Below are 23,436 nucleotides of genomic sequence, written 5' to 3'. Positions count from 1 at the left end.
GTGTAGTATCTTCTTTTGAATAATAGTATACTCATGTGTACGAAGTTGAAGTTGTAAAAATTATATTTTCAATTATACTATATTCTTGTATATGAATCTTTTTGTATGATTCCCTGTATATCAAATAGAAAGGATGTGAGAGGATTGGGTGGAAGGAAGGGATTCATCCAATCCCGTGAAATCCCTCCCTTTCAAAACTTTCCCAATCCCCCTTAACCAAACGAGGCCTAAGGAGAAAAAAGTTCAAAAAATCTTATCTCACTCCACGTAGAAAGTAACGTACCGCAGCACATGTGATTTGATTCCGTTGGCGTTGTTTGATTGGATAATCACATCGCATATGGCGTGATCATCTCATGTCATGTCATCCTCCTCGTATCATTAGCACTGCCGAACAGAGACAAAGAGAACCAGGGAGGAATACGCAAACCAGGACGGAAAGCGTAGTATAGTTACGAAGGCGGGTTCCGTGGAATGGAATCACAAAACGGACGGCTCAAATAGCAAGCAACAGAGAGGCCGCGCGATAGCGTAAACCCCCGCCCCTGAGCTACTACCTTCGCCATGGCCGCCGCTGCCTCCTGCCGCCTTCTCCGGCTGGCACCACACTGTCTCCGGAGCCCGAGGCATTCCCTCTTTCCTACGCCACTCGCTCTCTCCTTGGGTTGGCGCCGCTACTGCGCCGCCGCGCCCCCCGTCGCGGCCACGGCGATGCCGACGGGGGACGCCGTGGGGGAGTTCCGGCGGAGGATCAGGGTGGCTGAAGTGAAGGGAGGGGAGGACCAAGGCACTTCCTGGGTCGGGAAGGAGCTTACCGTGCGCGGGTGGGTGCGCACCTGCCGTGCCCAGAGGACCGTCACATTCGTGGAGGTCAGGACACAACACAGTCTTGCTGCTGTCGTCGATTTCCATGGTCCATTTTCTATAGTTTCCAATTGCCATGGACTGGCTCAAGTCTCCAGGCGTATAGTTAGCAAATTTGTTTCTGCGGAAATGTTGATGCTATTACCAGCTTTGCTTGATGATCCAAGACTTCCATAGTTGAGGAAAGTTCTATGTAGTTTATATGTCATTAACTTTGGATAGCTTGGTTTCACCTGTTGTGGTGCTGTATATGACGTCTTGAACTGACCATGGTGTCCCTGTGTTTCCTGGAAAAAAATGGATTCTGAGCTTAGAAATATATTTTCCAGAGATTGGGTCACAATGGTTTCTCCCAATAAGATTAGGGGCCCTTATATAGGCACTAGCAAACAAGAGTAACTCTAGCAGATTCCCTAAAATTTTGGCCTTTAAAATCCTCTTGCTTCTCCCTTTATAATTTTTGAAAGACTCTCGAGGTTCTGTGCAAAGTTAGAGTCTGTAAAACCAAGCCTTTGTAAATTTGAGCCCACATGTCGGTGGGAGGGGATTTTTTTCCATTCTTCGACCTCTCCACGAGCCTTCTCCCCACTACAACGACAACAGTCGAATAAGCGGCTACAGGCAGGAGGTAGTTGAGGTGAAATTTCCTTGCCCCCATCCACAGGAAGATATAAAGTGTACTCTAAAAACCAAGGTTGGAAAAGCGGTAGGCGTAAGCGAGGCGGTTGGCCTTCGCCTAGTTCGCCTAGTGCCTAGGCGGTGCTTAAGCGCCCTAGACCCGGCCTTGACGATAATATAGTTTCTACTATTAGGGTGTATCTGTGGTCATTATATGTGTATTATCTTAATTTAAGGCATATATATAAGTTAACTACCAAGTACTGCCATTGGAATATGGCTCGCTTGGCATATTAGTGCAATATGGCATGATTTCTCTCTAGGTTAGAAAATTTCTTGCTTGCCCTGCCTAAACTATCGCTTATGCCCTAGGTGAGGCGTTTGGCCATCGCCTAGTGCCTAGGAGTGCCTAAGCGCCTCCTAGGCACTGCCTTTTCCACCAGAGCTAAAAACTCCTCCCCGGCCTCTAAATATAAAGGTTGGTGGGCTGTTTTAGAGTGCCTTATTTTTTTTTGAAGGATAGAGTAAGGTATAGGGAATCTGCTAGAGTGGAAAATTGCCCTCTATTCTTTATAATAGCCATTATTTTAAAGATGGGGGGAATTTAGGGAATCTGCTAGAGTTGCTCTAACACGTTTAGACTGTGTATTCTCTTTCCACCACGTATTGGATAGCTAACCTGAGTCCTGACTGCCACTTGTAGGGTTTCTTAGGTGAGTTACGAGTTTAGAAAATCTTTCCTTGGCCAGCCTTGTGTTAGTCACGAAAGAGACCCTCATCCTCATGTGTATAAACTTTTCACCCCATATTTGATAACTAGCCTGACTGCAACTTATTGGGTTCCTTAGGAGAGTTTAGAGTTTGGAAAATCTTTCTATGGCTGGCCCTGTGCTATGACGAGAGAGACCTTCGCCCTCATGCAAATTCTCTTTCCACTACATATTTGATAACTAGCTTGGCTGACATTTATAGGGTTTCTTAGGTGAGTTAGGAGTTTTGAAAATCTTTTTGTTGACAGTCTTGTGTTAGTCATGCGAGAGGCCCTCATCCTCATGCACTAGTAGAATGATCATACTGGTCTTTGTATACATGATATAACGAATACAAAGTTCCTCTTACCCTATCAGATAAATACATCAGTATGGAGGCTAGACATTTCTCTAGCAAGAGCCCACTCCCGCACTCTAGGTGAATCTTTGTGGGATTCACTTGGTTAACCTTTTGAAACATGAGTAAAATAATGTATTTGGACTTGCAAAGTACTTTGAGAATATTTAATTTTGTTCATTTGCTAGCATGATTATAAAACTTGGCCAATGTGTTGCATTAGTGACTGAAAAATTAAAGTAACTTATTTTTGTCAACGATGAAGTATTATTATTTTTCTTCAAGGGTCTAATAAATCTTGAAACTCTATTATTTAGGTTAATGATGGATCTTGCTTGTCCAATATGCAATGTGTGTTAACTCCTGAAACAGAAGGCTATGACCAGGTATGCATTTGTCTACTTACTGGATCTAGAAGTTAGAACGTGTTGTATTACTAAACTGCAACCGTTTGGAGGTGCATAGAGTCTAAATGCTGTTTACGCTATGCATCTTCCATTATTCTTATTGTCAGGAAAATTATGTTGATCAATCCAATTGTTACATTGTGAAAACAGATGCGCCCACTCTGATATTTGCTCTATGCCACCAACAAATCTTAATCATATTGGCAGTACTTCTATTAAATATTTTAATATTCAATTGGACAAGGATACAGTAACTTAAAGAATAAAGAGTTACTGACGTGCCTCCAGCACCCACCTCAACTCTGGGCTTGTTGTGCATAGTAAACTTTATTTGAATGGGTTAAAGTAGTGAAGAGTTACCCATAATTTTGGATGTTGTGATATGCCAATTTTTACTATGCTGCTTAGAAGTAGTACCTGTTAACGCTTAAATGATTGTAATACATTTCACTGGTCAATCTTTTCGATGATGGATGTCAGATAGACTCTATCACTACGGGGGCCTCAGTTTTAGTGGAGGGAGTTGTAGCAAGCAGCCAAGGCGGTAAGCAGAAAGTGGACCTAAAGGTTTCAAAGATCATTGTGGTATGCGTTTCATTCTGCTAATTTTTCTTTACTTTTCCCTTTAAAGTGCATGCCTCCAAAGTTTCGGCCTAAATTCTGCATTTTCTTCTTAAATGTCAATACTTCCTATTTTGCACGGGAAATAGTTGCTAAGTACTACCTCCGTACAGATTTATTAATCCACATCGTATTTTGGGTCAAAGTTTGACCATATATTTGACTGCAAAACTTTAATGCATGTCAAAAAATATGTTTTTGGATTATTTGAATCTAGTTTCCATTTGATATTACCTTTGCTACATGTAACTTATATTTTATTAGTTAAAAAGTTATGGTCAAAATGTGACCCAAAATACGTGGGGGACTAGTAAGTTACGATGTCTCTTTTGAATGGTAATGTCACTAATAAGGATTGTTACAACCAAGTTGTTACATGCGCAAATACAAAATTAGGTAATATTCTAGTAATAAATATGTAATTTATTTAAATAGGGAGGAGAGTTATTTAGATAGGGAAGAGAGTTATTTAGATAGGAAAGAGAGAGGATTAGAGTTGGAGATCAGAACTGTATCCTTTGGTTGTTACTTAGGGCTCAAGTTGTATGAGGGACATCTGACAGGCTCTACTAGTCCGTCGATGAACTACTTGGTGGATTTAACAAGAAATAGCCAAAATAGAGGATGATCACGAAAGATTTCCGTCACCTTTAGATACACGTTTCATGTGAGCCAGAACATGTCGGCTAGGATTTATACAAGAAGATGAGCTCTACCTGCCCAGATCCGCAGCTTGAATAACCTACAAGCAGTAAAAGAAGAGAAATGCACTCAAAAGTAAAAGTGGAGCTACAGTGCTCGTTGTCGGATTTTAAACAAGGACTGGTGAAGTCTTGTGAGGGTGGAGGAGCATAGTAACTCTCGTCGAACCCATATTGTTATGGTTGCTAGGGTTTGAGCGGGAGAGAGAGAGCTGCGAGGACCCCCACGGCCGGGCAAGAGGGAAAAGGGTTTTCCTTCTTAATTCTTGCCTGATTAGATTGATACATCTCCTCTCCATATATAGAGAGGTTTACTTGACTCCCAAGTAAGGCTTACTTGACCCCTAAGCAAACCCTAAGACTAACGGGCCCAGGCCCATCACGTACTCTAACACTACACCCCACCAGGACATGCAGCTCGTCCTCGAGCTGCAACCGAACGACGATTCGACCCCACACAACCCTAACGCCTAAAAAATAAGCCTTTTACATCTCGACCTATTGTATTGACCTGAAATAAGCTAACCCGAATGAGACTCCGACTCTTTATTTTTGACTCCAAACGATAGACGAGAATCCTCCGCGCGCCGAACTTGTGCGTTTGCAGCCCCCTGGATTCCCAAGGACACCATCGGGACCAAGGGAGCCCTCGCGGCGGCTGGCGGCGGAATGCAGTGGTGCTACGCGGTGCGCTCCTGTCGGTGACACCATGTCTTCTCCCCGCCGGCTGACTGTCGATGTCGCAGACTTGGAGGTCGTTGCCCGTGGGAAAAACAGCATGCCCGCCGCCCGTGGGGGAAACCGCATGCCCAAGACCCCCCACGCAGCGGAGGAGATCGAGGTCCGTTGCACCGCGAAGCGCAACTTGGAGGAGCTGCAGCTGCAAATCACGCATCTCCCGCACATGTCGACGCGCTAGGAGGCCGCGCGCAGCAGCCTGCAGACTCACCGCCGCCGACACGTGGTGGGTAGCGATCCAAGCCGGAAGCGGTGCCGGCGACGACTGGAACTTGATCTGTTGGATGGGATTGTCCTGGGACGGCGGTGGCGCTGCTGGGAACGAGGTCGTCGCAGTCCCGTCGTAGGGCATCCCATGCTGGAACATGATGACCGGCGCCGTGGTCGCAGCCGAGGGCGGCGGCGGCGGCCGTGCGGGGGTCGGCGCCGGTGCTGTGACCATGGAGGACCCCCCGTGGAATGGCGCACCGTCGGGACTGGTGAAGCGGGAGGGCCCGCCGTACTGTTGGGGTGGCGCCAGTGGCGACTGGATGTGCGGCGGCGCCCAGGCCGCCGTATAGATCGGCCCAGAGACGGGGAGCGGCAGCGGCGGCTGCAGCAGCCTGGCGTCGAGTGGCGGCGACGACAACAGCAGCGTCGGCTGCCGCGGCCCGGCAATCGCGGCGGGGGCTGCCTGGTGCGGCGGCTGCCACGGCAGCCGCGCCGGCCCGTAGGCGGCGACTGATGGCGCGGCCGGCGGCGGTCCGTAGGGACCGGCCAGGAAGAGGCAGATCCCTTGGACGGCGGTGGTGAGATCGCGGATTGCTCCGGCGATCTCCTCCGGGGTGAGGGCGACAGGAAGCGGCGGCGACGGGGTGAACATGATCGAGCCTGAGAAATCTGATACCAGATGTTATGGTTGCTAGGGTTTGAGCGGGAGAGAGAGAGCTGTGAGGACGCGAGAGAGCCGACCGTGGGGGTCCTTTCCCACGGCTGGGCAAGAGGGAAAAGGGTTTTCCTTCTTAATTCTTGCCTGATTAGATTGATACATCTCCTCTCCATATATAGAGAGGTTTACTTGACTCCCAAGTAAGGCTTACTTGACCCCTAAGCAAACCCTAAGGCTAACTGGCTCAGGCCCATCACGTACTCTAACACATATGCTGTCATTGGATGCTAATTGGACAATATAGGTGAGTCGAAGATGGTGCGCTCCAGCAGGTGTCTATAATCTCCAGTCAGAAATAGTAAAATCGTCGAATTCTTCAGTCAAGATCGCATGGGCCTGGCAATTCCCCCTTCTTCAGCTCAGACTTGTCCTTAGGCTGAAACCCTGGAAAAGCCTTATGAATGAAAGTTGAGTCTGTTGGAAATATGCAATTTGTATGATTAGGAGGCCAAAGCCAACATTTATACATGTACAAGAGAATGCCAAAAGGATAGAATACAGAAGGCCAAAGGCCATCATCAATATAACTCTTAACACCCCCCTCAAACTCATGGTGGATCCACAACACTGAGTTTGGAGAGGTGAAAATCATGTTGCGTTCTAGTCTGGGCCTTCGTGAAGAAGGCCGCTAGCTGTAACTTGGAAGGCACATACTGAAGAGAAATAACATGATCCTGCACATCAGCGCTATGCTTGGTAAGCTCATGGTTCACGGGTTCCCACACAATACTGAAAGCACCTGTACTGCCGGTCAAGAGGGTGGTAGGTGTAGTAATAGAAACACCAAAATCCTCTAGCAACCATCGTAACCAAGTCACCTCTGCCGTTAGAAGAGCCATAGCCCGCAACTCGGCCTCTGCACTCGAATGGGAAACTGTAGTCTGTTTCTTCGTCTTCCAGGCAATGAGAGAACCACCAAGAAAAACACAGTAAGCTGAAAGTGAAAGGCGATTCGAAGGATCACTAACCCACGTAGCATCCGAATAGGCTTGGAGCTGTAATGAGCTGGAACGGGAAAAAAGAGACGATGAGAGATCGTGCCACGAAGATATCGTAGAACACGAAGAATGTGACTATGTGAACTGAAGTGGGAGCAGAAACAAACAGACTCAAAATATGGACGGGGTTGAAACATCCGGACGAGTGATAGCAAGATAGACAAGACTCCCACATGATGATGATAATGCGTCCGATCAGACAAGAGCTCACCATCAGAAGCGCGAAGGTGAACATTGAGCTCCATAGGAGTCTCAACAGTGCGCTCATTACTAAGAGCTGCACGAGCAAGAAGATCCTGGACATACTTTTCTTGGGAAATAAAAAAGCCATCGGAGGTGGAGGAAACCTCGATCCCAAGAAAGTAACAGAGAGGACCAAGATCAGAGATAAGAAACTGCTCATCGAGACGGGCCTTGACAAAGGCAATGTACTCAGAATCGTCACCAGTGATTATCATGTCATCAACATATAGAAGAAGAGTGCGACCATGAGCAGAAAGGTGGACAAGTAGCGCTGGATCATGAGCACTTGGCGAAAAAACCAGCTGCAGTGACCACAGAGGCAAAACGCTCAAACCAAGCGCGGGGAGCTTCCTTAAGGCCATAGAGAGAGCGACGAAGATGGCAAACCATGCCATCGAGAAATGAATACCCGGGTAGTGGCTGCATATAAACCTCCTCACGCAATTCACCATTACGAAAGGCATTTTTAACATCAAGCTGAGACACGAACCAGTGGCCAACAAAGGCCACGGCGAGAAGTGTGCATATGGGATACAAGAGCAAATGTCTCATAATCACGACCATGCTCCTGCTGAAAGCCACGAGCCACAAGACGAGCTTTATAACGCTCAAGAGAACCATCAGAGCGAGTCTTAATCTTATATACCCACTTTCAAGTGATGGGACGAACACAGAGAGGAAGAGAAACCAGATCCCACATGCCGGTACGCTCCAGGGCAGCAATCTCCTCTGGCATCGCAAACTGCCATTCAGGATGAACTGCATCTCGATAAGAAGTCCACTCAAGAATGATCCAAAGACCATAGCAAGAAGGAGAATATCGCTCAGGGGGCAGACAAGGCCAAGAACGAAGACCATAAGTCGGTTGAGAGGAGGAAGACGACATACTAGAAGTAGAGGGCACATCAGTAGACTCATCCACAACACGTGGGCGACGAGTATAATGGAAAGGAAAGGAGGGAAGAGATGGAATCACTGGTGGAGACGGGGAATGTAGTGGTGATGTAAGTGGAGAAGGGAAAGGTATCATTGATGAAGGTGGAGAGTCATGCGAGGAGGGAGAAGAAACCGTAGGAGAGGATGACGTCGGATCTGCAACATTGGGACGAGGAGTAGGAATACTAGGCACAGATGGAGGTGTATCTGGTAAGAAAAGAGATGTCCTCCGTGGAAAAGGTCGAGGAGCGGGTAGAAGGGACGAGACTCATCAAAGGTCACATCCCGGGAAATATCCATTCGACGGCCGACAAGATCCCAACACAGATAGCCCTTATGCTCATCAATGTATCTGAGAAAGGCACACTTAACAGACTGAGCGGTCTGTTTGGTGCGTTCGCGAGGGGAAAGCAAAACATAGCAAACACAGCCAAACAAACGAAGCGCGAATAATCAGGAGAACAACCAGCAAGACGCTCGAGAGGAATACTACCCTGTAGAGCAGCATATCGCTGAATGTTGATGAGATAGGTGTAGATACCATTATCAACTCAGAAGTGAGGCAGAAGAGAGGCGGCGATCATCATGGCACACGCCGTCTCAAGAAGGTGACGATGCTTGCGCTCAGCCACATCATTCTGAGCATGAGCATCAGGGCAAGAGAACTCAGTAAGAGTACCCTGCTTAGCAAGGAATCCTTGCAGCGCATAGGAGATATACTCACCAGCTGAATCTGTGCGAAAAGCACAAATAGGAGTGGAAAACTGGGTATGAACCATGGCAACAAGTTTTTTGTACATAGATAAGACCTAGCTACGAGAAGACATGAAATAGATCCAAGTGTACCGAGAGAAATCATCTATAAAGATAATATAGAAACGATGACCCCCTTTCAAAGCAAAGGGAACCGGACCCCAAACATCAGAGTGAACGAGATCAAAAGAGCGCTTGGACACGGACTCACTATAAGGATATGTTAGCTAAATCTGTTTTCCAAGACTACAACCCAGACAATCCAACGTAGCATTACCGGAGATAGGCCCCAGAACACCGCGATGAACCAAAGACGGGAGACGAGAACCACATAAATGGCCAAGACGATGATGCCACTCTTGAAAAGAGCTGGTAGCTGCAGCAACAACACTGTGAGGCTGGCGGAGGTGGCAGTGGAGGGAAGGCGAAGCCAGTCAAGCTCCTAGAGCATCAGAGTGTCAAGGGCCAACACCAAGCAGAGCGCCCGTGCGGCGATCCTGAACAGAACACGAATCAAAGTCGATAACGACCCTACAACCAGAGTCAACAATCTGAGCACCAGATATGCGTTGCATGGTAAGTTGAGGAACATGAGCGACAAAGGGAACATGAAATGAAGGAGTGCTAAGAGTGCCTCGACTAGCTACAGGGAGGGAGTGCCATCAACGATAAGGATACGAACAGGAGACTCGACAGGTCGAACGGAGGTCAAACTGGAAGAATCATAAGTCATACGAGAAGACATTCCAGTATCAAGAATCCATGGGGATGTATCTGAATGAGTAGAAGGTGGTTCCTCAATGCCAGAAGAGTCAGTCACGGAACCTGCAGAACCCATCGGTGAAGAATTCCATGCAGCAAGCAGGCATCACAGCTGCGCAATCTCACGCGCAAACAGGGACATGGCGGAAGAGGACGAGGTAGAAACACCTGCTGACGTTGAGCAATCGCCATCACTCGTGAAAGCCGCATGTAGAGTCGACTGAGAGTAGCGAGTCGATGTAGAGCCGCATGTGAAAGCCACTAGGGGAGTCGACGTAGAGCGGTCACCGCTGTTTTCGGAAGCCAGAAGAGCAATCAACATAGAGCGGTCACCGCCGCGTGCCGAAGCCGCGAGAGGAGTCGACGTAGAGCTGGTACCACCACCACGCGTGGAAGCCGCTAGAAGAGTCGACGTAGAGCGGGCATCACTACCACGGGCAGGCGCCGCGAGAAGAGTCGACGAATAGCAACTAGCACATCCCGCTGAACAACATCATAGACGACGAGCACCAAGCAGTGAGCGACGACCTATGTGCGAGACGGGGTCAATGTAGGGAACACCGTCGGAAATCACCAGAGAGCGAGGATGAAAGACCAACCCTGACGAGAGCATATTTTTTTCAACCGATCTGGATCGGGTCAACCACACCAGAAAAGCCCCATTACAAACAACTGAACACCAGATGGGCCTGGACGAGAGTGTTCAGGAGCAGCGGCATATCAATCTAGACGGGAGGCCAGTCGAACGGAGACCAGATTGACCCAGAGGGGCGGACCCAAGTGAGCGCTCGATCTTATCAAAACAGGCTCGATCGATATTGAAACAGACGCAACAACGAAAGACCAGGCGGAGCAGCGATCGGGAAGGAGCTGCTGGTGGGACGAAGCAGAGGGCGTTGACCAGCGGGAGTGGCAGAATCCGACGGCGGAAGGCGGGAATCGGCGGCTAGAGTTGGTCCGGCTGCTGGTGGCTGTTGGATGGGCTGCGGCTCGATCTGGTGCTCGGGACGGACGGGAGCGGCAAAGATCCAGCGATAGCTGCTACTCCCACGAGCGGATCGAGCTGTAGTACACGGCAACACGAAGCAGCACGCGGGCTCGTGCGGGAGGCTCCCACGAGTGCAGCAGCTCGGGGCGAGCGTGTTGATTAGGACAGACACAGTCTAGGAGGTGGCGGCGTGTATTGAAGGAGATCAGGGCAGCTCGATGTGGGCAGATGAGCGGATTGGATTACGAACAGCAATCGGCCGGAGAGAGAGGAACAGCGACAGCCGACGCAGGAATTTTGGATCAGGAGAGCACAAGTTGCGCCTGTGAAAAAAACCTAGAGCTCTAACACCATATTGGAAATATGCAACTTGTATTACTAGGAGGCCAAAGCCAACATATATACATGTACAAGAGAGTGCCAAAAGGCCAAAGGCCATCATCAATATAACTCTTAACAGAGTCTTCCCAAGTAGCTTGTTCTTGAGGCAAGTTCTTCCACTTAATCAACCATTGCAGCACTAAATATGCTGATTTCTCCCTGCACCCTTGGTATGAGCTTTCTCTCCAGCAGAGCTTCAGGCTCAATGAGAATTGTGCCATCTGGGTTGAGCAGGGGCAGTTATGGGTTTTGTACAGCTGCTGTGCCAATGTGCTTCTTTAATTGGTGTCATGTAATTTGCAATTATCTGGAAGGAGTAACCTATAGGAGACAACACCCACTTTTGTCAGTACTCTAAATGGCCCATAGTTCTTGGAATATAGCTTCTAAGTGTTTGTGAATGCTGAGGTGTGCCTGTAAGGTTGGAGTTTTATATAGACCATGTCTCCCATGGACAGCACTCTTTCCACTCTTTTCTTATCTGCAAAGCATTTCATTCTTTCAGTAGCTTTAAGCAGGTTTTGCTTGTTGGCAATTTCTTCCTGAGTGAGAATAGAATTTGGTGTTTGCTCAGGAGGATGTAAGACTGCTTCAGCAATCATATTTGAGGTCTACCATACACAGCTTGGAATGGTGTCATTTTGAGGGATGTGTGGTAGCTTGTGTTGTACCACCACTCAGCAAGAGATAGCCAGTTGTTCCACTTAGTTGGCTGTGCAAAGGCCATAACCTTAAGTAATTTCCCAAGCATTGGTTCACTCTTTCTGTTTGACCATCAGTTTTTGGATGGTATGATGTATTGAAGTGGAGTTTGACATCCATGGCTTTAAACATTTTCTGTCACAAATCACTAGTAAAAATCCTGTCTGTCTGTCGCAATCACACGAGGAAGCCTATGTAATTTAAAGATGTTGTCAATGAAAGCTCTTGCCACAGATAGGAGAGTAATTGGGTGAGTCATTGCCACAGATAGGACATGACTTACCCAGGTTTGGGCCCTTCGGGCGGAGATAAGACATTACTCCTTCCTTTGGTGGTTGTATTGCTTGAGTACTCAATGACAATCGGGAGGATCGCCGAGAGATCAGTTTCCTGGGTTAAAACCTCTCGACCTTGGCACGGACAGGAAGAGGATGGTGGTAGGTGAGAACCCTAGCTCTAGGATGATCTGGAATGTGTTGGATCCCTTACAGAAGGTCCCCAGCTCGCCTTATATACCTGGCCGAACTAGGGTTACATAGCGGGGGTCGGATGGCCGGTGGGCTCGCGCCCCTTGGTCCCGCCGGACTATGCCGTGCGCTAGTGATCTCCTGCTTCGGTGTCTCCCAAGTTGGTGCGGCCTGGGCTGATGCTTGGGCCTAAGGGGCTGACTCGGCACCTTGATAGAAAAGGCATGGACGCATGGTGCCTGGCTGGGGTCTCCACTGGCATGCCCGGGTGGCATCCCCTCATCACTAGCTATCAGTATATCATCCCCCTCATTTGTCCTCCTTAACCAATGTTCTACTACCCAATTTACTAGGCTGCACTGTCTGCCCATCTTTACCCAGTCTGTTTCACAAGGGAAGCCTCCTAAGATGAATATTTTTTTAATGGGTAACATACATGCCAGGAAGACTTTGTCCTCTTTGCTATCTTTAGGAAACTCTGATGAACTGATAATGTTGATTGTGCATCTGCAGTTGCCTTGTTGTTTTGTCAGGCTGTAGACAGAAATGACACATAAACATACTTCTGTTTTTATTTTATTTTGTATTCTGATATAGTTTCTTTACCTTTTCATCTTGCAGATTGGGGAGAGTGATCCCACATCTTTTCCTATACAGAAGAAACGAGCATCAAGAGAATTTCTGAGGACTGTGGCACACCTCCGTCCTCGGACAAACACTTTTGGTGCCGTATGGTCTTATTCATTGCTTGCTCTTCCATTTTTCTGTTTCTTTTCCTTATTCTTGAGGAATTACCAAGTTTGATAATGTTTTGAGTTTTGAGTTTAGCTTAGAGATGCATAAGCCATGACTCGTGGATATTATTTATGCCCTTTTGTTCCATTACTTGACCACAAACTTGCCTGCTGTTTCTATTAAATCAGCGTATAAGCTAGCATGCAAGTTACCAAGTTACCAAGTTATAGCATGGTTGGTTATGCAAAGAACTCAGAATAGGCGACTATAGAGCCACTGTAGGACTGCAGCAGACTATAGAGCCATGTAGACATGGATATGCCAAGGCAAGGTGTGTGATTCTCTTGTTTTTATGGACATGTTGATAGTTTTATGTGTCAACACAAAATGAATTCTTGTTTGGAGCATGTCTTTCCTGTGATGCAGTTACAAATGTAAGATGCTAGCTAGGGCTTATATGCTTCTTCCCTACCATATAAATATCTAATGTGGATTTCTTACCGACCTTTGGTGCTCATTTAGGTGGCAAGAGTAAGAAATGCTCTGGCATATGCAACTCATAATTTTTTTCAAGACAATGGATTTATTTGGGTATCAAGCCCTATTATTACTGCCTCAGATTGTGAAGGAGCGGGGGAGCAGTTCTATGTCACTACTTTGGTTAGTACTTCTTCAATAAGCTTTTGTAGATAGATTAGGCATGTTTTAAACTTACTTGTCGTGTGGAATGTTGCTCACCATGTGTTTCTGAGTGTTGATTTGTTGTGTTCATATCTAATATGTAGCAACAACAACAACAACAATAACAACAACAATGCCTTTAGTCCCGAAAAAGTTGGGGTAGGCCAGAGGTGAAACCCATAGGATCTCGCGACCAACTCATGGTTCTGGCACATGGATAGCAAGCATCCACGCACCTCTGTCTATGGCTAGTTCTTTGGTGATGCTCCAATCCTTTAGATCTCTTTTTACGGACTCTTCCCATGTCATGTTCGGTCTACCCCGGCCTCTCTTGACATTATCAGCATGCATTAACCGTCCGCTATGCACTGGGGCTTCTGGAGGCCTGCGCTGAATATGCCCTAACCATCTCAGACGATGTTCGGCAAGCTTCTCTTTAATTGGCGCTACCCCAACTCTATCTTGTATATCATCATTCCGGATTCGGTCCTTCCTTCTGTGGCGACACATCCATCTCAACATGCGCATCTCCGCTGTCGGCGTTCTGGGAATGGGGGGGTACCCAGACCTGCCTGCTTGCGGCCCAGGGCGGGCCCACTTCGTCGACACAAGATCGGCAAGGAACAACACCACCCTGAACAAGGCCCTCGCGAGGAAGAGCGACATCAGGACCCGCAGGGGCCCTCCTCAGGACCCCTCTGGAGCGGCGGATATTTCAAGGCAAGATCGGGCCTCAGGAGTCAAGGATGACGCCATGGAAGGGCATGCGATCAGAAGATGGCAGGACATGACAGTTCCCCCTTTAGTGCAAAGAAGGTGGGAGCGAATCAGGACTCCAAAGGCATCTCCTAAAGGTTTCCCTTCCGGTGCAACAAGACCATGGTCGCTTGCCGGCAGGACGAACGTCATCCCTGTGCTCACCTCTGTGGCGCTGGCAGCGACTTTGCAGGCGAAGACCACTTTTGACAGTGGAAGCATGTTCCCTTGTCTCCCGCTGAAACTGGCCGTTGTGGGATCCCTTCCCGCCTACGATAAGGGAAGAGGACCCTGGCTTCCACTATAAAGAGAGATGGTAGGATACTTGGCAAAGTGGGGATGAGATCATCGTAACCCTAGAGCAACACACCAAGCCACTTGGCCTTCGGAGGCTCAAGAGCACTGTACTAGCTAGTTCATCAACCTCCGTGAGAGGCAATCCACCAAAAGCAGGAGTAGGGTTTTACGCGCAGCGGCCCTAACCTGGGTAAACTACTGTGTTCTGAGTTCACCTCACTCGAGTGAGTTCTTCGCCGTTTCCATCGAGTAGCGGGCTAGGCTAGGTCAAGCCGAGAGAGATCGCCGTACACGCCCCTGTGTTCGAATCCTTAGGGTTTTGCGGAGCCTGAAATCCGACATCCGCCACACCCAGCTGTTGCATATTCGCCTTTTAGTCGGCCAACACTCAGCGCCATACAACATTGCGGGTCGAACCGCCGTCCTATAGAGCTTGCCTCTTAGCTTTTGTGGCATCCTCTTGTCATAGAGAATGCCAGAAGCTTGGCGCCACTTCATCCATCCGGCTTTAATTCGATGGTTCACATCTTCATCGATATCCCCATCCTTCTGCAACATTGACCTCAAATAACGGAAGGTGTCCTTCTGAGGTACCATCTGCCCATCAAGGCTAACATCCCCCTCCTCCTCGTGCTTAGTAGTACTGAAAGCGCACCTCATGTACTCGGTCTTAGTCCTACTAAGTCTAAAACCTTTTGATTCCAAGGTTTGCCTCCATAACTCCAACTTCCTGTTGACCCCCGTCCGACTATCATCGACTAGCACCACATCGTCCGCAAAGAGCACACACCATGGGATATCTCCTTGTATATCCCTTGTGACCTCATCCATTACCAAGGCAAAAAGATAAGGGCTCAAAGCTGACCCTTGATGCAGTACTATCTTAATCGGGGAGTCATCAGTGTCACCATCACTTGTTCGAACACTTGTCACAACATTATCGTACATGTCCTTGATGAGGGTAATGCACTTTGCTGGAACTTTGTGTTTCTCCAAGGCCCACCACATAACATTCCGCGGTATCTTATCATAGGCCTTCTCCAAGTCAATGAGCACCATATGCAAGTCCTTCTTTTGCTCCCTATATCTGTCCATAAGTTGTCGTACCAAGAAGATGGCTTCCATGGTCGACCTCCCAGGCATGAAACCAAACTGATTTTTGATCACGCTTGTCATTCTTCTTAAGCGGTGCTCAATGACTCTCTCCCATACCTTCATTGTATGGCTCATCAATTTAATTCCACGATAATTAGTACAACTCCGAACACCCCCCTTGTTCTTGAAGATTGGTACTAATATACTCCGCCTCCATTCTTCTGGCATCTTGTTTGCCCGAAAAATGAGGTTGAAAAGTTTGGTTAGCCATATTATCGCTATGTCCCCGAGGCCTCTCCACACCTCAATGGGGATACAATTAGGGCCCATCGCCTTGCCTCCTTTCATCCTATTTAAAGCCTCCTTAACCTCCGACTCCTGAATTTGCCGCACAAAACGCCTGCTATTATCATCAAAGGAGTCGTCCAGATCAATGGTAGAGCTCTCACTCTCCCCATTGAACAGCTTGTCAAAGTACTCCCGCCATCTATGCTTAATCTCCTCGTTCTTCACCAGGAGTTGCTCTGCTCTGTCCTTGATGCACTTGATTTGGTCAACATCCCTCGTCTTCCTCTCTTGGATCTTGGCCATCTTATAGATGTCCCTTTCGCCTTCCTTCGTGTCTAATTGTTGGTAGAGGTCCTCATAAGCCCGACCCCTTGCTTCACTCACAGCTCGCTTTGCGGCCTTCTTTGCCATCTTATACTTTTCTACTCCCTCCGTCCCAAAATAACTGTCTCAAGCTTAGTACAACTTTATACTAGAGCTAGTACAAAGTTGAGACACTTATTTTGGGACGGAGGGAGTATGTTGTCTATGTTAGACCTTTCAGCCCGAGCATTGATAGTTGTGGATGACACTAGGAGAGTTGGGACAATTTTCGTTGGTTTATTTCTCACACAATGCCATGCCAACCTGAGGGGTTGGGGATACATATTTATAGGCTGCTAGCCAGCCAAGCATATGCTATGATGCTAGTCTAAGATGCTGCTAAGATGCTAGTCTAAGATGCTATCCTAACTGCCAGTCCTTGATGGTCAAGGATTCTATCCTAACAGCCACAAGGACCATGTGCTGCAGCCCCACAAAGGACTATGTGCTGCAGCCCCACAAAGACCATAGTACATAGACTTATCCATCATTCTCCCCCTAAGTCTTGTACGTCGTCTTGTGGGAGAGTCGAATCATCCCAATCCTGGAGCAGAGTTTGAGGAACTTGATCCTCCCAAGAGGCTTGGTGAGCAGGTCTGCGAGCTGGTCCGTGGTGTTGATGTAGCTCGCCTCGATGCTCCCTTCTTCCAAACAGCTGCGAATGAAGTGATACCTCAGTCGGATGTGCTTGCTCCGTTCGTGGAAAACGGGGTTCTTTGCTAGGGCCAGGGCGGACTTGCTGTCCACTAGGAGTTGCACCGTTCTGGTGTCTCGGACGAGGAGATCACCAAGCAGTCGAGCGAGCCAGAGCGCCTGAGTGCAGGCGGTGGAGGCCGCTATGTACTCGGCCTCACAGCTGGACAGGGCCACCACCTGTTGCTTGACCGATTGCCAGCTCACGAGACACTTGCCGAGGAAGAAGAGGATCCCGCTCGTGCTCTTGCTGGTGTCGATGTCGCCGGCGTGGTCGCTGTCGCTGTACCCGACGAAGTGTGCCGCCCCCGGACACCTAGGGTAGTGGAGGCTGTGGTCGAGTGTCCCTGCCACGTAGCGGACGATCCTCTTCACTGCCTGCTGGTGCTTCGACGTCGGTCGCTCCATGAACCGACTAACATAGCCCACGGAGAATGCCAAGTCCGGCCGTGTGTGGGCGAGGTAGCGAAGGCTCCCCACAAGGCGTCGGTACTGCGTAGCGTCCACTTCCTCCGTCGTGCTGTTGCGGCTCAGTTTCAGCGTCTCCTCCATCGGAGTGAAAGCTGGGTGGCAGTCGGTGAGCCCAGCTAGCTCAACGATGCGCTTGGCGTAGGCAGACTATCGAAGCGCGATCCCGGAGTGATCCTGGTGCACCTCGATCCCTAGATAGAAGGAGAGGAGCCCCATATCACTCATCTGGAAGGTGGCCTTCATGTCTTCCTTGAACGCCGCCACCTCTGCATCTTTGATGCCGGTGATCACCAAGTCGTCAACATAGACGCCCACCAGCAGGGCATTTCCTCCACTGCCCCGTCGGTAGACGGCCGCCTCATGCGGGCTTTGCTCGAAGCCCATCTTCTTTAGCGTGGAGTCCAGCTTGGCGTTCCAACATATCGAGCAAACACTTCACCAGATTGATTTTTGAACAGTTTATAGTTGGAGTCAAATGACTCATCTGAGGAAGAGGATAATTCACATGAAAAGCCAGTTAGATTGGATGGATCAAAAGGAGGCCCAGTAGCAGCAACCCATGAGGTTTTGGGATACTGCTCAGGTTTCCAATAAGATCCATCAGCATTCAATTTCCTCTCAAAGGCAATTCCTTATTTCCTCGGGTTCCTGTTCAAGATCTGCTTTTTGAGCACATCACAAAGGGTTTGATGTCCTTTCAGACTTTTGTATATGCCTGTCACATACAATTCCTCCTGCCCTGCATTTTCATCAGTGACATTTGTGTTTTCCTCAAGTGAGGAATTTGACACTACAAGAGCAGTTGAAGAATTTGTAGCAATAGAAGCATTTGATGATTCTGGTGAAGAATTAGCAGTTTCACGTTCAATGCATTTAAGACATGGAGGAATGAATTCAGCTTGAGCAGCGCTGATCTGTTGAGCTAGTAATGAATCATTTTCCATACGAAGATCATCATGAGAAATCCTTGGGCTAAGAACACACGGTCCCGGGACACACAGTCCCTACCGTATTCTCCTTGGGCTAAGAACACACAGTCCTCGCTCAACACTCGTGGTAAGTCTTCAGGGCAGACTTCCAAACCCTCACAAACTTGGTCACCCGGCAATCCACAATTGACTGCTGGATTGCTCTAGACCATGACGCCTAACCGTCTGGAGGATGCACAATCCTCAAAGTTAAAAGGGTTCAGTCCCACACAGGAACAACTTCTTCAGTGATGCTCAATCACTTGGTTCTCAGTTTATGGTTTGGTGTTTGGGGTATTTCCTCACTGATGAATTACTCTAGAAGACTCTGAGGAATTTGGGTTGCTCTTATGACAAGTGTCAGTTTCTAACGGAGCAACCAACCAGCTAATGGTTGTGGAGGGTGGCTATTTATAGCCTGGGAGCATCCCGACATGATTTGACACTAATGCCCTTAAATAATATGACCGTTGGTGTGGATAAGACCAATGATGTGGCGTGGCTATCGAAACGGTCGGGACCCTCAACTGTGAGAGTCCTCATGTCACTCATATTCCTCACTTGAGGCTTTTGGTAGGATTAGGCTTGGGTTGAACATCATGAGGAAATTCATTCCAATGTGTTACCTTAACCCCTTTTAACAGTACGGTGTTCCTATTACTCAAGTGTGAAGAAAACAAAACAGAAAGAGTAAATCTTCATGCTTCAAATTCTTCAGATTGATTTTCTTCACGACACACCGAATTCCTCAATTTCAATATCTTCACGAGGAATATCAATTTCATCGCAAATTCTTCACGATTCAATTCTTCAGTTTCAGACCAATTTCTTCAACCGAAGATATACATTTTTAGGGGTCGATCCTGTGTACACTCAAAAACTCCTCAGCGACTTATAGATCCTGTGTACACTCAAAAACACATTAGATACTTAACCTATAAGTTTTCAAACCACCAAAATCACTAAGGGGCACTAGACGCACTTACATAGATCTTTCCCAAGAGCATTCACAATAGAAGTGTAAGATAATCACTGAATGAGTGCACTAGTAGATCATTGGGTATTTGTCATTTGTTCATTTTTGAATTAAATCCAAGTTCTCAGTTATTTTTTCAAGGATACGTCAAAGATTGACGTATCGAGATCATAGATAGAAAGTGCCTAGAAAGGCGAGACAGTTTACAACTTAGCCACGGCTATCATAGCCATTGTTCAACATGCTGATTACTCACTACTATCCCACTCATCTACTCTCATCAGGAGCGATCCTCCCTCTCGCAGCAGCCCTGCCAGCCTCCAGTCTTGTCCTTCTAAATCAATCTTATTGAGAAGCTCACTTGTGGAAGGAATCGCTCCATTGAACACCACATCGTTCCTGTGCTTCCACAACATCCAAGTCACCAGCGCAATTACGGTCCATGTCTCCTTCCTAAGCTTAGGCTGTGGATTAATTGTAGTCCACCATTCCATCAGACTGGCTTCCGCGCTTGGCAGCCAAGTTAGCTTGTCCCAGTGGTCTAGGATGGAGAGCCACACTTGTCTAGCAAAGACGCAGCCGAGGAGTATGTGATTGATTTTCTCCGGTGCTTGATCACAAAAAGGGCAAGTCGGAGGGTGTGGTAGGTGTCGACGCGCTAGCCTCTCTGCCGTCCAGCATCTCTCCCTAGCCGCCAGCCAGGCGAAAAACTTGCAAGTCGCCGGCGCTCTCGACCGCCAGATTTGCGCGGCTTCATTGGCCTCCACTCTCCAGCAAAGAACGCCCGGTAGGCCGATCTCTGTGAGTAGCATCCGTTTGTCTCCCAAGCCCAAACCAGTCTGTCCTCAATCCCATCCATGAGCTGGATGTGCTGAGTTCTGTCTACAAGCTGTAGGAACTCACTCAATGCTTGGGGGCTCATGTTAGGCGACACGTCTCGCCACCAACCGTCGGTTATTGCTTGTCTCACGGTCCTCTTCCGCGCTCTCGTCAGTCTACACATATTTTGTTATCCATATCTGAAAAGATGGTTTTCGAATGATGAGACGCTCTATAGTTTGGCATTTTACTACTTGTTTTTCGTCATATAATCTTGTTTAAATTGTTCGATTTTATTTCCTTCTGTATTGCAGCTTTCAAATAGTGCTGAAGGCGGCTGCCTAGTCAACAGCATTCCTTCGAAAGATGGAAGGGTCGATTGGTCACAGGTAGTGGTCAAATGTGAAATACTCTCGAGTCCCTATAAGCAATTTTTTATCTGTAATCATTTTGGTGATGTATATGCTACTGCACATGCTGTTTGATTTAACTACTGTTCATTTAATCTTAATGCTTCCTATGTTTTGTCTTTTCCTTTAACATTAGTTATTAATTGCATCCACATGCTAGGATTTCTTCTGCAAACCAGCATTTCTGACGGTGTCTGGACAACTGAATGGCGAAACATATGCTTCAGCCCTTTCTGATGTAACTTCTGTCTGCCTGATTTGTTCGAAACAGCTAACCCTGTAGTTTTTACCAGCTGTAAACCAATCTTCTCATTTCCTTGCGGTCATCCCTTTCTACAGATTTACACATTTGGTCCCACATTTAGGGCTGAAAATTCAAACACTTCAAGGCATTTGGCTGAATTTTGGGTATTTAAACATTCTTCTACATTTGTAATTTGAGAATCTTACATTTGTGAGCATTGAATTTACAGTTTTTTTTGGTCATGTGTTCTGGGGAAGATGATTGAGCCTGAACTTGCCTTTGCTGATCTAAATGATGACATGGCGTGTGCAAGTGCATATCTCCAGTATGTAGTAGGTGCCCTTGTCTATCGCATGTTGCTTGATACTTTGTGCTTCAGTGATATGGATGCTCCATGTTTATTTTCAAGCGGATATCTACACTTACATCATTTACCTAATTACTGTTCTGTTCGAAGCAGGTAAAGTACATTCTTGAGAACTGCAAAGAAGATATGGATTTTTTTGATACGTGGGTTGAGAAAGGGATCATAGATAGACTAAATGTATATATCTAATTTATAGTTTCCTTCTGTTGTTGCATATATGGAAGTGGTGTGTATATCTTTGGTTATGACTGCTGAAGTATTGATATGTTTCTTGTTCGCAGAATGTAGCTGAGAAAAACTTTGTTCAGATGTCATATTCTGATGCTATCAAGCTACTTATTGGCTCCAACAAGAAATTTGAGTTCCCGGTAATTCACGACTTCTATCAATAGTATTCTCATTGTTACCTACAGTACAATTTTGGAACTTTGATTTCATTGATGTCTATGAAGTTTGAGCAAATGCTTTTGTATAATTAAAAATTGGCTGCATACTTTGCTTGTTTATTGCCAACTCATGGAATACTAGTTGGGGTACACTATCTTTCTGGCTTCAGTGTTGGATGAAATCTCCATGTTAATGTTGAATGAACAAATTTTGATTGCTTATTATTGAGGATGATGTGTTTCATTTGTATTAGCATGTAGAAAATTATCCGTCTTCTTTCTGCTTGTACAGACTTAAGCTCCACATACTGCAAAGTTTTGTTGTATCTTGTATGTTTTGAATACCTTTCCCTGAGCAAGCAACAGTGAAAAGCAGAAATGCTAATGATTATTATTTTCTATATCTAAAAAGGATCTTTCTGATTCTTCTGAAATATCTTCCACAGGTGAAGTGGGGGTTGGATTTGCAAAGTGAGCATGAAAGATATATCACAGAAGTCGCATTTGGCGGGCATCCTGTAATAATTAGAGATTATCCAAAGGTTTGTAATGTACACTTTGCAGTACTTAACCGGTTCAGAAATAATTTAATAATATCTTAAACTAACTGGCATTGTCTTTAGGAAATTAAGGCTTTCTATATGCGACAAAACGATGACGGGAAAACGGTTGCTGCAATGGACCTATTGGTTCCCCGGGTAAGCCCATAGGCAAAGCCTGAAACACGGCATCCTAGTAAACTAGTTAGTATATGAACGAATCAAGTATAAGGCAAGTTTTTATGAATTTAAAAGAATAACTTTGTCATCATATTTTATGTCGTATTCACATTCAGGTAGGTGAACTTATTGGAGGAAGCCAGAGAGAAGAACGGCTTGATTACCTTGAAGCTCGGCTGGATGAATCAAATCTTAACAAAGATAGCTACTGGTGGTATTTGGATCTGCGGCGATATGGATCAGGTTAAGTATCGTAACCATGCAAAAGTTGATAACATCTGACAGTGCAAGTAACTTGCTTTTTGTTTGTTTAGTTGTAAGAGACCGTTCCAAAATTCTTAGGTAGCTATATCCTAAAGTGTAGCCTGCTTTTTGTTCTTGTCATGGGACCTAACGAACTTGAACCTTTTCTGTTATAGTTCCTCATGCTGGTTTTGGCCTTGGATTTGAACGGCTTGTACAGTTTGCAACCGGAATAGACAACATCAGAGATGCCATTCCATTCCCCAGGGTTCCTGGTTCTGCTGAATTTTAGCACTCGAAAAGTGTTCATGTATAATCTTTAGAAGCATTCTTGCCTGGGATTTGAAGAAGACCTTACGTTGATTTGTTGTAAAGAGTTTACCTGACTGATTTCACTGCATCAGCAAATTCCCCTGCAAATTCGTCAAATGCTGGGATTTTAGTTGATGAATTCTTTGTGTACGTTCCTATTCAGTAAACAGACAATTTTGCCTTGGGGACTGATACCAGACTCGTTATGATAGCCAGCTTTTACCCTGTGGTCTGGTTCTGCCATAACACTCAAAGATTCACCTTGAAGGAAGCATTTGTTTAGACTCTAGCTTTTCAGCAAGCTATTTATCTTTTTTCCGGTATGACAAACAAGGTTCAAGCTTGAAATTACTCTAGCTAGGCGCAATGCAACTTCAACGTGCTGGTATTCTTTTCATC

At 46.8% G+C, this 23,436-nt stretch overlaps 1 protein-coding gene across 3 annotated transcripts; it reads left to right on the top strand.

Annotated features, from left to right (window-relative positions):
* The first annotated feature begins 528 nt into the window (after positions 1-528).
* LOC123425975 (asparagine--tRNA ligase, chloroplastic/mitochondrial) lies at positions 529-23,229 on the top strand. Of its 3 annotated transcripts, none has more exons than XM_045109751.1 (15): positions 529-870; positions 2,907-2,975; positions 3,477-3,581; positions 12,836-12,943; positions 13,472-13,609; positions 20,671-20,745; positions 20,927-21,004; positions 21,106-21,174; positions 21,268-21,342; positions 21,471-21,554; positions 21,659-21,745; positions 22,210-22,305; positions 22,387-22,461; positions 22,599-22,725; positions 22,902-23,229. In XM_045109751.1, exons 1-15 carry the CDS (start codon positions 565-567, stop codon positions 23,015-23,017), a joined length of 1,608 nt encoding a protein of 535 aa, XP_044965686.1. In that variant the 5' UTR covers positions 529-564; the 3' UTR covers positions 23,018-23,229. The 3 variants fall into 3 exon arrangements, with proteins under 3 accessions (XP_044965686.1, XP_044965685.1, XP_044965687.1); XM_045109750.1 differs by having other exon boundaries at positions 21,468-21,554; XM_045109752.1 differs by lacking the exon at positions 21,471-21,554.
* Positions 23,230-23,436: the final 207 nt, after the last annotated feature.

The sequence above is a fragment of the Hordeum vulgare genome, chromosome 2H, assembly GCF_904849725.1.
Source record: "Hordeum vulgare subsp. vulgare chromosome 2H, MorexV3_pseudomolecules_assembly, whole genome shotgun sequence".
NCBI lineage: Eukaryota > Viridiplantae > Streptophyta > Magnoliopsida > Poales > Poaceae > Hordeum > Hordeum vulgare.
Note: the sequence above shows the minus strand (reverse complement) of the source record. Positions and strands in the feature narration are given on the sequence as shown.